Source organism: Argiope bruennichi, chromosome X1 (genome assembly GCF_947563725.1).
Source record: "Argiope bruennichi chromosome X1, qqArgBrue1.1, whole genome shotgun sequence".
In the NCBI taxonomy this organism is placed as follows: domain Eukaryota; kingdom Metazoa; phylum Arthropoda; class Arachnida; order Araneae; family Araneidae; genus Argiope; species Argiope bruennichi.
The window spans coordinates 9,022,620-9,036,876 of NC_079162.1; the positions used below are offsets into that span (position 1 = coordinate 9,022,620).

Below are 14,257 nucleotides of genomic sequence, written 5' to 3' on the forward strand. Positions count from 1 at the left end.
GACTGGGGATGCACACAGAGAATGCTTTGTATAATAATGAAATGCTTGAGCATTGTCTGTGTGATGACGGCATTATAAACATAGCTTCCTTCTGCTCTATGTTAACATTTTTTCTTCCTATCACTGCTTTCGAGCAAGTTATTGTCATAGAATTGAAACTAATAATTCCACCGCAGTTCCGTTTTAAAATCGTATCTCTTTTATTTTATTTTTGCTGCGCTCATTATATGAAATTTTATATTTTGCTGTAAGATTCTTAAAGGGTTTCTCTCATTTTCAAAATAGGGTATTCGAATTCACCAGTCCTTGTAATGCATGAAACAATTTTGGCTCTTCTTAGACAACTACATTTAGTAGGTGTTATCTTAAATGCATTGTTTTAGTAGAGTGTAGAGTCTTTTCATTTGCGCATTGGAGAATAAAAGTTTTAGCTAAATAATTAAATGAATGATTATTTTATTCTTCATACTAATTAATTTTTAAAAATTGCTTGATATGAATTTCTGGAAAATGGACTCTTATTTCCCATTGAATATATTATGTCTTTTCAGTGATAAACATGCACTTTTTGAATAATATTGCTTTGTTGAGATTATTTCTATACCATAATATTAGAGATAAAATATGATAATGATCTCTCTACAAATCGCAACAGGTGACTGATAATAATGAGTAATTATGTTAAAATTGAAAATCTAGATTATCAGGGAACAAGTTCAGTTGTGGAAATGATTTCAGGTTTACTTTAAATAGTATTTGTCTTTTAATAAATAAAACTGTCATCAATTGATATCTATTGTACATTTACATATTTAACATTCTAAAGACAAGAGTAGTAACTCTTAGAAAATATTTGTTCATGCTTTATGCGATATGAATACACGGTGGTCTCATGCAAAAAATATCTAAAATAGTAGAACAACATCCGAGGAGCGCTCAGGAAGTAGCTACGAGTTGAAACAAATTCCTCTTAACGTACGAATAAATATTCAGTCATCATATCTAGGACTAGAATGTAGTTAAGTAGGTTATATGTTTGATAACTAGGTGCAGTTCAGACCTGAAACTCTACAGTTTCGTATTTATAATCTATATCATGCACCGCCAGGCGTTAACAATACTTGCTTTCTTAAATTCTTCTTCTACCAAGAACATTACGAATTGGCATGTTCATTAGTAATATTCTGGCTTGGAAAAGGATTCTTGAATTCTGATCAAACTAGTTTTTTTTATATAAAACTTCAGCACTGAATGCAATCAATTTGTCAAAACTACATTGTCTTCTACCAGAGTATCACTGATATGAAGATAGATGATCCAATACATCATATTAAAAGACACAAAACACACCGGGAATAACAGTCGTGAGTATTTGTCAATGTCACTTGGACTAACTCCACACATTTTGTTGGTGTTTTTCCCAAACAGCGCTTCCAGTTCGGGAGGTACGGTCACTTGAGCTGCGGGAACCTTCTTCAGTCGAATATCCTGAAGCAGACAGAGAAGATCACTCATTACTTTTCTCTTTAAGAAACTGCTTTTACTGCTTTGTCAAAATGCTCAGAAACCCATCTTTGCATTTGAATTCTTTCTGGTTAATTTAAGGGGTTATTACAAGAGAGCTCATTTTTTTTCAAGAGTCAAAAGTTTAGTGCGTAAGTTAACTGACATTCATATCTTTCAAATTGCGGATAACAAAATGAAGTGAATTTTCTTTAGAAATTCACTATTGCTCCAATCCACAGTGTGTTGTCTTCTAATTTCTTATTTCTAATTATCATATCCGAAATTGGTGAAATGAACAGATTTTCCATTATCGCCATCAAAAAGTAGCTCTAGTTCAAGCACTTAATTTTATATCTTCTTTATGCCATTTGGTTGATGCTTTAAAAATTTTGAAAAATCACTAAATTACCAGAAAATATAAATAATACATGTATTCAGAAATAGAAAATATTTGGATACCAAGTAGTCTTACAGAGCTTTTCTTAGAAACATTTTCATTTCATTTTTTTATGTTTATATCTTCTTGATTATTAGCGTGCCATGTAATTAAAATGCAAATGTTTGTACATTTCTCATAAGCAATGTATATAAGTTTGATTAAAGTAAGCAAATTCATCAATAATCTATATTTTCTGGTTATAATCTTTCAATTTTTTCGATTTCTATTTTTATTAAATGGTTTTCTACGTCTGAAAACTTTGCATCTTCCAATCAACTTCTTCATCTTTCATATCAAATTTGTGAGGGTTAATCTGAGGAATACATCTCTACTTTATCCCCGTTAATGTTGTAGAGAGATAGTTTATATATTTTTTCGTTTTTATTTTTTAGAGATGTCTTAATCAATTGAACTTGTATTAGAAATTTTATTCAGAATGGTCATCAATAGGATGATAGGATAGGATCGAACCTAATATTTGGAGGTATTTTGTTTGAATTTATTTTTTTAATTCATTGATATTCAAATTTATTTTTGTGCACCAGAAAAATATTCGATTTATATATGTCGCATTTATTTTTGGATTTGAATGAAACAAGTCTAACATCTCACATTTTGATTCAAATTTTTCTGAAAATTTTCAAGTTTTTTTTTTGTTTTTTTTAATTAAAAATAACCTAAACAAAGCAAAAATAAATCATAAAACCACGAAATGACTTAAAAGTTCTCCAGAATTTTCACTTTTTCCCAAAAAATGTTGTTGGTAAAACAATGCACTTCTTTGTTCGAATTATATTACTATTTAGTTTTACAAGAGAAAATGAAATTACTTCTCTAGGCTATTACATTGCTCACGCTTGAATAAATTTGTTTAAAAAATAGTATTGCAGATTAAAGTGTTGCTTTATTTAGCGGTATTTCTTAAGGGGAAGGATTCTACAAAAGGGTTTCTAATATTTGACAATGCAGTGTTGAACTTATACAAACACACTACAAATATGTTGGGAAACATGTAATATTTCAAAAACAAGAAACACACAACATGCTTTATACAGTTATATATTAATATTGCTTTAACTTCTAAAATATTTTACCAACAAGTGAAGTCCAAACCATATTAATGCGCCTTATCATTAAGCATTTTCAAATTAAAATTACTCAAATAAAGCGTTAAAGCGTGCAAGACAAATAATTAATCTAAATCGAAGTCGCTGAATAAAAATGTCCTCCCAATTGATATTCAAATTTTGGAATAAATAAATAAAAAGGAATCGTAAAGTAATGGTATGCAGAGTGCACGTAAAATTAGAAGTGCATAGTTTATCAATTAAGAAAATATTCCTCCTGTTATTAGTAAATGAAGTATTAATCATGATGAAGGATTATGATTTATTTCTGCTCTGAAAACAAATTTATAGCATGATTCATTTGAGGTTGAGGTTTGAAGTATAAATATTGCAGAAATTAATTAAATAATTATAAATAAATGAATAAATAAGCTTCGTTTCAAATATCGAAATTCCTTTCAGCAAAGATCAATTTATGCAAGCTTGATTAAGACGCGTTTTCAGAAGACATCGAAAAATTAATATTAATCGTGTATTATTAATCTTTTTTAAACTAGGCACTGTATCAGAAGAATGGTAGGGATTTGAGAATGAAGAAGAGAGTGACAATTTTAAACATCTTTTTTCAAATTGAAATTCTTCACCCTCCATATCAAACATTACCTTGATACATTTACCATCAAAATGTAGGAGAATTTAGATATTCAACAAAGAAATTCAAAATATGTTTTCTAATAAAATAGTAAATGACATTTGAGTTTTCCGCGTTGTTCACATTTTCCTTTTTCTTCCTGCTTAAGAACTAAGAATAATTAATTAGCAAAAAACAAACAAAATATAATAAAAAATTAAAAAAATAGTGAAGAGAAAAATTTTTATGTTATGTTTCTAGTTTTTTAATAAAAACCAAGTTTGAAATTTTCGTCTGATGCTCTTTTATGAATAAAAAAAATAACGAGTTTTATAGAAAGTTTCAGAATTTCAGTTTCTCGAAAAAGCGCAAAGGTTTATAATATCATTATGCAGTGTATTGTAAGGGTGAATTTCTTAGTTTATACAGGCAAATATTAAAGTTTCTTCCTTCTAATTTGTATTTTTAAAACATTGAATAACTGTATTACAGAACATATATCAAACATTAGAGAACAATTATGTGGATTGTGAATTCTCTTCAAGTTAAAAAAAAAATCATAGATTATGTTTTAGAATTACTAATTTATTAATTTATTAGCGATGAATATATGTTTTTAAAAACGAGAGCGATTAAGTTGTAACGAGAAATTTAGCTCATATAGAAAACTTAGTTTGAAATTACAGGCTTTTGTTAGATTAACAATTTATTTTTCCAATCAATATTTATAGAATGGCTGAACAATGAATTCCAGACATTTATATGCATAAAAATATTTCTTGTAAATTTCAAGTGAACATTTAATTTTTAAAAAATTAAATATTTCATTCCCTTCTTCGATATTTTGCTTAAGCTGTATTCGTTACAATATAAATAATACCTCTATTTCGAGAAGAAAATGCACTCAACTCAAATCTATAACATTTATCATGACATAACTACCAAGAAGAGAAATGATTCATCCATAGATTTTATTCCTCAAACTCTTCACCATTTTGTGCATGTTCTGTTTGATATCAAGTTGAGAAGGACTGCGCAACGGATGTGAAATTGAAACGCTTCTTGTCTGTTAGTAAAGATATAATACATATCAGAACACATGCATTTTTAAATAAATTTGATTTGAAAGCATGTCAGTAATACATTTTGAATAAATTTGGAAAGAGTCATTAAAAAATATTGGAATACTCACAGAAGACTTTGTTTGAATCGCATTGAAAATTATTTTTGTAACGGCAGAATAGACCACTCAAAATTTTATTTGCAGCAAAATATTAGAAGTTATATACTTCATTACTTTAAAAATAACTTCAATTCATAAAAATTTCTTCAAAATAAGCCTTTGAAAGATTTATCGACAAAACATATAAGGTATCTGAAAACAGTTTGGCCGCATGAAGGTTTCAGTGTTCATTTCATATTTTGACGGAAAAAAAAAATGCTATGCAGATTCTGAAACAGTGCGTAAAGCTGAATTAGTCCAATAATCTTTCCCGAGGATGAGGAAATCTGCGATAGCTGGCTTTTCAAAATGGCCGTATTATTTTAATCTCGTAAGTTTATCATTTTTTCTGCTATTGATTTGAAGAAATGTATAGTGGATCTGATAGGATTTTTAATGTTTTGTAATAATATGCGTTGGATTTTTTCAAAACATCTATGATTCATGTATGAATCATAAATATTCATAAACATGGTTGTAAAAAAAAAAAAAAATGCTATTTTTTTACTTTGGAACCCGTATGCTATAATACCTTCAAAACTAATGAAAGATTTCGGACGAAAATAAAAAAGTTCTCTTCATAAAATTAATGAAGTTGTGTCTTTTTATCACTCCTTTATTTTTCTTAATTGAAACAAAAAGTAGAAATGGTTTTTATGCAAAAAAAGAAAGAAAGAAAGAAAAAAAAAAAAAAAAGGAATTGGCCGATTCATCTTCACTGGCCATAATATCTCCAACAAATTAATCCTACAATTTTTTTAATAAAAATCGAAAGTGAAAAAAATGTTAAAAAAAACTGAAAGATGAATCTAAAGTACTGATAATTAAAGTAAAATGGCAAGTACTAAAACCCATGTGCTTGTCATTTCTTAAATATTAATACATTCATGATAATTTTAGTTTGAAACGAAAGTGCACATATTAACATCAAGTAACTTTTGTATCTTTTAAAATTGATAGAGTCTTTCGAAAATGCATTGAAGACTGGGCAATTAAAAGCAATAAGTGCTATTGTTTTTCATTTTCCATATTAAATGCCAACGTTTGCAATCTAGGTCCAACAAATTCTTAAGAAATTGAAAGCGATGTTGCTGGCAACATAAGCCTGGAATTTATATTTCGTTCTCCTGTAACATTTGTAACTCGGCAAGTTTCCAGTATTCAATTGATTTCATGATTCAGTATAAATAATGAAAGATAATAATAAAAAGACTTCCTTATAGCTGGTGAATCCAAATTCAAAGCTTAGAAATTTTCGTTCTTTCATATATTTTCTTCTGTAGCCTACACTTATGTTTGGCAATCAGCAGGAATGATCTCTTTCGAATAAAGTGATGATTTCCTTCCCTACCCTCTCATAAAATATGGGATGGCCATGAACAACACGAGTGCGCAAATTTTTATTTTCAGAATCCACCATAACAGAATTGTAAGCTTTGGATAATATTAAAGAAAACTGGTATTTATATATCATTAATCGCGTGTCATTATCGAACGACAAGAGTTACGAAAGAGCCTATTAAAGAGAGTCATTTGGTGATTTTTTTTGACAACTAATCGCTGCAATGCGATTAGTACACAAATATCCAAAAACCAATGTTTTTTATTTTACAACCGATTGAAATGAAAATTTGACATAACGCTACAATTGTAGTCACAGGATCATATACCAAATGTCATTTATTTAAATCAATGTGTTTTTGAGTTGGACGCATTTGAAAGTACAGATCCATAGGATTTGATTCACGATTGAATAAGTACTGTATTCTAAATTTCTTTGATCCAAGTTGTTGAGTTATCACATTAACTCCTTGTAAGATTTAGTTTCAAATTTGATTCATATCTACAAAAGATAAATCTATGCACCAAATTTTATTTATCATGTTGATTTGTATTCAGACAGAGTTCCTCTGGATGGATTTTGTTCAATATTTAATAGAAGTCTATACATTTGCTGTTAAGACTTTATAATTATAATAATTTCAATATTTTTATTATAATTTCATCTGTCTTGCTCAAAGTGTTCACAGACAGATTGAGCTACAGACAGGCATAATTAAAAAAAAGTGTGTTTTTTGGATTTAGAAAAGTCTGAAACTTAAATCATGAGTTCGAATTTTCTTAAGATTACTCTTTGTATACTTCGTATACTCGAACGTGCAAAGAGAAGAATGAAAATAAAAACCACGCGGAATTATTTATTTGTAAATAAATCATAACTCAATAAATGTTTAGTTATTGAATTAACTCTCTGCGTTATCTTACTTTCTTGATTTATTTATAGTTTGTTTGTTTCTTATGGCACTTGCCACTGACAAGCCCGCTGTTACGAAGACAGCGATTTAAGCCTGAGGGGGACGTCTCTCATTTTTTATAGCAGCGCCAACTAGGGCCAAGAGTACGACTTTGCCACTCACGCATCATTCATTCGCTTGCACAACCCCTTTTTACAGGAGGGCACATCCACACATCTCACAGATAGAACAACCATGCCCAAACCGGGACTCGAACCCGGGACGCCCAGATCACGGGGAAGACGCGCTACCCCTATGCCAGGACGCCGGCTTATTTATAGTGAAAGCTTTTTTCATTCATAAATTTCGGGCATTTAACTAGCATATGTCACCAATTAATTTCCATTCGTAGATAGATATTGATTTTTTTATATGAAGGCTCACACGTACGCCTGAGCGTCATGTCATTCATTTTATGTCAAACGATTATACAAAAATGTTCTTTCTCTTATCGAGTTGTTTCTCAAAGCAACTCGTTTAACAACTTGGGCCCTGAACAAGAATTTCGTATTTGTGTGAGAACCTGTACTTAAAAAAAGCTTAGAGATCATTTTGTTAACAATAAAAAAACATTTTAGTCAATTTCATACTTAATAGGAATGCTATTTCCAACTAAAAAAAAATCCGATTACATTTTTAAATGAAAAAAAGTCATAAAATTTCTAAAAGAACAATAAAAAATTTATTGAAACTATTGCTGCCTTCAAAGCTTTTATTGCTTCATTGATTTCACGTTTAGTTAGTTTCTAGTCATTTGTTCTGTGGAGTGTATATACTTAGATAAATATTTTAATAATTTTAGTGGATTATTTTTATTTGATGAAAGTTAAATTTCATTAACTAGTCTAGTTTTAAGCTGGCCGCGGTCTGCTCTTTTTTAAGGTAGTAGGTTGGTGCTGTTTAAAGTGCTAAAAATTGTCCACATAGCCATTTATTCATTCAATCGATCAGTTATTCAAAATTGTGAGGTTCGCCTTAATAACGTTTTACTGATATAATGAAAACGGTGAAGTAGATTTTGAGTTATTTGGAATAAAAAAAAAGGTAAGATCAATTCCATCAAATTTTTACTTACGGAATATCTTACATGTCAAGAATATTTTTTTTTTAATCGACTATTTAAGAAATTAGATAATTAATCTAAACTGAGGAAATTAATTTTATTTCCCAGATTTATTTTAATATTTTTATTTTTCAAAAATGCTCAAAAAGCTGTCGAAAGCATTGAACAACTTGCGCAAGTCTACAAAAAATATTTCGAAAAATTGTTTAAGTTTTGATAATTGTTTTTATATAATTTTCAGTAAGGATTCCAAAAATGCAATCCAATTTTTCTAGCACTTTTTTATCATATTTTGGGGGTAAATAAGTAAAAATATTTCGAAATTTTTATTTTTATTTTATCACCTTATAAATACATATTTTGAATTTATATCTAGTCACGATTTTGAAGGATTAATGAGTTTATAGAACAGTTTACAATTCCTTAAAGTAACGTTTTCTCTTCTCAAATATTCTCTTCTGACGACTTGGTACAGATCGTTCGCTCTTCAATATCCAGGAAAAGTCGGCTGATATTTTATCTACCATGAAATCTTTTTTTCATTCTTTTTTTATTCCTTAGTGAGATTTTTCACCTAGCTTCTCGGTGACTGCACCTACATTTTCAGAATAATGATCCAAATGCGAATGGAAAAAATGTGTATTAAGCTCATATTTCAAACTAATATAATATGAAATTTGCTAAACAACTCTACCATTATCGATTTGTAATCCGGTCTTGCAAGAAAGCTAGATAGTACTAAACTGAAATAGTTTCCAGGCTTTCGTCTCCTTTTCCATTCTGAATTCATTCTTCACTAGTATCTTGATGCAAGAATTTAAAATATCCCTTCCTTCAACTTTGTTTTGAATAAATCCAGGAACCGTTCACAAAGATATTTGAAACATTCTTCTTCTTCTTCCTCTTTTTTTTTTTTTTTTTTTTTTGTAAAAATTATTTTTTATTATGTCTAATTTTATAAGAATCGACTGAAATAAAATATTTTTTGGAGTAATCAAATTTTTTCTTGAAATATTTTTAACTCCAGCTTTCCATGTCTTCCTTTTCCTGTTTCACAATTTCATCTCAAAATAAACGAAGTAGAAATGTTAAAATTCTGATTCTTAGTTTATTTTTACCCTAAATATCAAAGAAATAATCCGGTAAACTAACTCGAAAAGTCGTGTCTCTCGACTACAATCCATACTAAAAGTCAAAAGCACTTTTACTGAAAGCTTGGAATGACAAAAATATGTCCAACATTGGACTAAGACGAAGGAATAGGAAAAAGCTAGGAAGGGCCAAGGATAGAAGGAAATGCACGAAAAGATTATCAATCCGGCTTTCATTTAGGTTTGACTATTAGGTTTAACAGAAATTTTAGAGGATGAAACGAAATAAATAAAAATTTATGGAAAGAATTTGTATAAAGGAAATTATTTGCGATCCATAAATATATTTAATAAGTTTCTATAAAATCATTTCGTTGTTTTCACATGCATAAAAATCTGATGCATTAGATCTGTGATTTATGATAATGGAATTTTGAAATTATTTTCCTCGTAATTAGTATGCAAAAATTAAAAAAGTACTAATTATTAAAAAAACATTTCATCGGAGATTTGCTTTACAAAAGTTTTGCAACGCAACTTGTTATTTTGATTAATAAGAAATACTTGAAACATTTATTTTACTGATATAACTCAAAAAATAGGTTTTCGTTTTCTTTTTAAGGTGTTTCCAAACGATTTTTGTCGATTTAGGTCCAGTAACCTGGAGACATTTTCTATAGAAAGAAGGAATCTGCGATAAAATATTGATCACTCTACAAAATTTTTTGAAATCTTATCGTGTCATTCGAATCTGAAGAAAGTCTTGAAACCGCCAGCGATAAGAGCTGAAATCTTTTTTTTTTCTTGTACACATACATACACAAAGTACTTCTTTGCTATTTTAGAGGCACATAAATTTTTTTTGTTACACTATCGAAAAAAAATGTGAATTATATTCGTAAATTCATTTTCTATAGAGTTTAAATATCACAGATTTATTTGTTTTGGAATCTCAATTTCTTCCTGACTCATTTTATTATCTTTGAAACTGTATTTTACATTTATTTTCTTTATAATTTCTTCGTGTCAATAGCCAGCTAAATTCAAGGATCACAATTTGCGCTTGTGTGATGATAGACTTCAAACTTAATTGATTTTGAGCATTAGTAATTTTAATGAAGTTATTTGAATTATCGTCCAATTTATTCTCAGCTCTTATATGAACTCAAAATTATAAATCAATCAAAAGATTTAAAAAAAGAATAAAAATAAATTTTGCAAAAGGATGAGATGCATAAAAAAAAGGAATGAATAAATATGAAAGTTTTAATTTTTAAAAGCCTTTTACTTTTCTTTCAGTTTTGTTAGCAAGAAATTACAGTGTTAGTTAACTTTTTTGCACAGTTTTCATTTCGTATCTTATAGCATCAATTAGATCACAGGCTCAAAAACTTGACTGAAATATCTAGAACTGATTTTGAATAAAGATGTTATAAATTGAGTGTTTTATTGATTTTTGTCTGTTACCAAATGAGATAAGAATCTAAAACTTATAGTTAATGAGAAAAATGTTTGAATTTAAAAACAATGGCATCGATTGGGAGTCATTTTTTAACGCGAGCGTTATAAATTCCTTCAAAAATAAATTATTCATTAATGGTTGATTGATTATAAGCCATAAATCTTTTAACATTACATTTTTTGCAATAGCATTTGATGAGGAAACCGAAATCCAAATTTTAAGATACTGATTTTTATGGTGAGGCAAATTGAACTTTAATATTTCAGTATAACAGTTAGGAAAATCAATAATTGTACAGCATATTATAAAATAAATACCAACAGTATGGCGAAAAACAAAAAGGGTTCTATATCGAATTTTATCAGACCTGTTTCAATTTTCACTGAATAAAAAAGATTTTTATAGATTCTTTTCCAAATAGCTGAATACTTACTTCGCTCCTTGAAATGTCGATGCACTTTGTTTGGAAATAATAAAATGTAGACATTTTTCAAATGTATGCAATTCAATTTTGTTGACCTATTTCTTGACCACTTTTATGTATTTTTCATCACACACTATTAATAATATTTCAATAGAAGGAAAATGAAATTGTTTCTTCATAATGTTATTATTTAAAATTATATTTTTCTATAGAATGTTGTCAGTTTATAAGAAATTGTATGTAAATTAGGAAATGGTAATTTATATGGACATTTTTACAATTTAAAAAAACTAAGTTTTAATTATTTTTTTTTGTATAAATTTGCTTTTGTGTTTATGCTTATTTTCATAGCTTCTTGTAGAAACTTTTTCGTGACTTTATTCTTTTCATTTGAACAATAAGCGACAAGGGAAAGGCCGAGTGATCTGTCTTTAAAAATATTTCGTTACGTTTATAAGTTACGAATTTCAAATTAATGTATCCTTTGTTTCTTTATGGATCGGGAAGACATCCGTTTATTAATATTGTATTGGAGACATATCATATTTAAATAGCTTATTTATTTTAATATTATTAGTTTCTATATTTGAATAATTTCTTACACTGTTTCATCTAATGATCAACTCCAGTAAGAAAATCTCAAGCATCTCCTTACATTTTAACCCTGGTCGCAAAGAATTTTTCATTAACGTCATTAAAGTCCCAGGAATGCAATGAATCCAAATTCGAAATAAAATATTTAAGCAGTGTAGTAAAAAACACGCACACTGCACAGTTTTATTTGGGAGATCTGTCCCATACAACTTGATTCTCTTTTACAATTCACATTCACCAAACGCTCGGTACATTTCCAGACAAAAATACTCAATAATAAAGTATTCATTCAATTTATGTATTGTGAATATAAATCAGTTTTCTGCTTCCATGAATAAGCTTCCAAATAAATATATGTATCATATTTTGACTTCTTCTCTCTTCCTTTTTTCAATGTACGAATTTTATTTTGGAAAGTAACGAACATTTCTTGCGCAAATTTAGGGTTTTAGCTCTGGAATGAATACGTCATGAATGGAATGTATTAAAAGAATTTAGTTTCCGCATTCCTATATGAATAAATGAATTCTAGATTGTTTTTTATTGTTAATGTAATGATGTAATAATAGAATTATCTAAATATTCAGATTCTGGGATTTGCAATGTCATAAACCGTTCCCAAAAAGAAGGAGCTTTAATTGCAAATTTGTGTATGATATGAAAACGTGATATCTTTTGAAATCGTGCAACATATTTTGTAATTGAAAAGAAGATTTTGTTCATAGCTTCAAAATATTATTACATGGACAATAATACATAAATTAAAAGGAACTTTATATTAGAGATTTCTGTAAAAATGAATGGTAAATGAATTAAGTTTAAGAAAGTTTAAACAAGTTAGAAAAATTATTATTTTTATTCTTATTGCATTTGTGGTATCCTATTCATGTTTGTTTCAAAACGTGGATTAAGTTAAACCTTTACACTTTAAGCATCATCTGAATAAAATTTGATTAATATCAAACTGATATTGCACTTTTGTTATTTTAAAGAAACTCAGCAAGTTCTGTTTAATAAATCAATAAATGCATCGAAAGTTTTCTGTCATTCTATAGAAACATCTTTATTCAAATTTAATATAGAAAATATTTCTATATAAAAATATATAACAGGCAAAGAAGTGATAAAAATACTTTTCCTATTTGGAGGCACCTACATCTAAAATACACGAATGTAATGTAACCAAATTTCCTACACAGTCTATGGAAGGCATGAGGAGATGATTTTTGCACACATATTAAATATCACAAAAGTTTTAGAGCCATTTTAAAGTTGTATTATTTCCAAGAATATTAATTATCCTACACCTATCTGCTTTATACTGAGAAAGATTTAAAGCTCTAAATTTATACATGTTTTAATTTTATTGATTCTTGCCTTTTAAAATGTATAAAGAGCAGCTCATTTTACAATCAAACTTCTCAATTGCAATTTAGTATGCAGCAAGGCATTTATTAGCTATTCATTTTAAAGAAAAATGGAAAAGAATGCTTATAAAATGCCAAAATAGAGAATTACAAATAGATTGGAATATAGTTAATTAGGTTCCTGGAAAAAACTAGAAACTGGATTTATTTAGCAATAGGGATTCTTCGAAGATGTTCGGTTTTGCTGTATTTTAATGATATTAAATAAAATGAATGACCCAATTCCTAAAAAAAACACCTTAATTACTATTCTATTAAGAAGAAATTATTTTAATTTTAATTAGTTTCCGCTTTTAAAATATTTCTTTTCGTTATTATTATAAATGTTATGGAATCTTTTAATCAGTTTTTTCTCAAAGATGGAGTTTTGAAATTTCAATCATTTCCTGATCTGCTAGTTTTTTTTTTTTTTTGGAAAATTTATTTTATTTTGTGTTCTGGATGGCAATAAATAATTTTATTATTTTCCGTACTTATTATTTAATCGATTGAATGGATTAATTTTTCGTTTTATATTCATATTGCCAACTGGTAGCCAACTCATGAAATAAGTGATATTAAGATTCTTTAATACTAATAAATTAAAATTTAAAGGATAATACTATTAAAATAATTCCAATAAAAAATATTTACAATAAAACTTTAAAATTCATTTTATATGCATTTCATCTCAAATTGTGTCCTTATCATATGACAGTACTCTTTAATTATTCTGTTATATTTAGCATGAAGATGTATAACAAGACAAATTGAAGCTACATAAAATTTGGAAATTAATTTATGAAAAAATATGATGAAAAAATGTTATTAATAAAATGGAATTCAGAAGCGAAGAATTTAACAAGCAATTCAGATTTTTCTATGTAAAGATAACAATTAAGTTATCATAAAAACTCTATTGAAATTTAGAGATTAAAATTTTAGAAACAAAAGCTCCTTATTTTTGTACTCCTCCCTCGAATTATCACATTGCTATTTCAACCTATTTGCAAAACATATTGCAGTTCTTTCCGACACTGAATATTTTAGCTCGATAT

General features: G+C 28.0%; 1 protein-coding gene across 3 annotated transcripts in view; it reads right to left on the reverse strand.

The window, feature by feature from the left end:
* Window positions 1-14,257, reverse strand: part of LOC129958099 (gamma-aminobutyric acid receptor subunit beta-like) — a 234,984-nt gene that overhangs the window by 12,597 nt on the left and 208,130 nt on the right. Inside the window, exon 8 of one of the 3 annotated variants that reach the window (XM_056070287.1) lies at window positions 1,243-1,488. The exons of the other annotated variants lie outside the window; for them this stretch is intronic. Coding sequence (XP_055926262.1) covers window positions 1,258-1,488 — 231 coding nt within the window. The 3' untranslated portion in view covers window positions 1,243-1,257. Of the gene's footprint in view, window positions 1-1,242; window positions 1,489-14,257 lie in introns of those variants that run through there. 3 annotated transcript variants of the gene reach the window in all.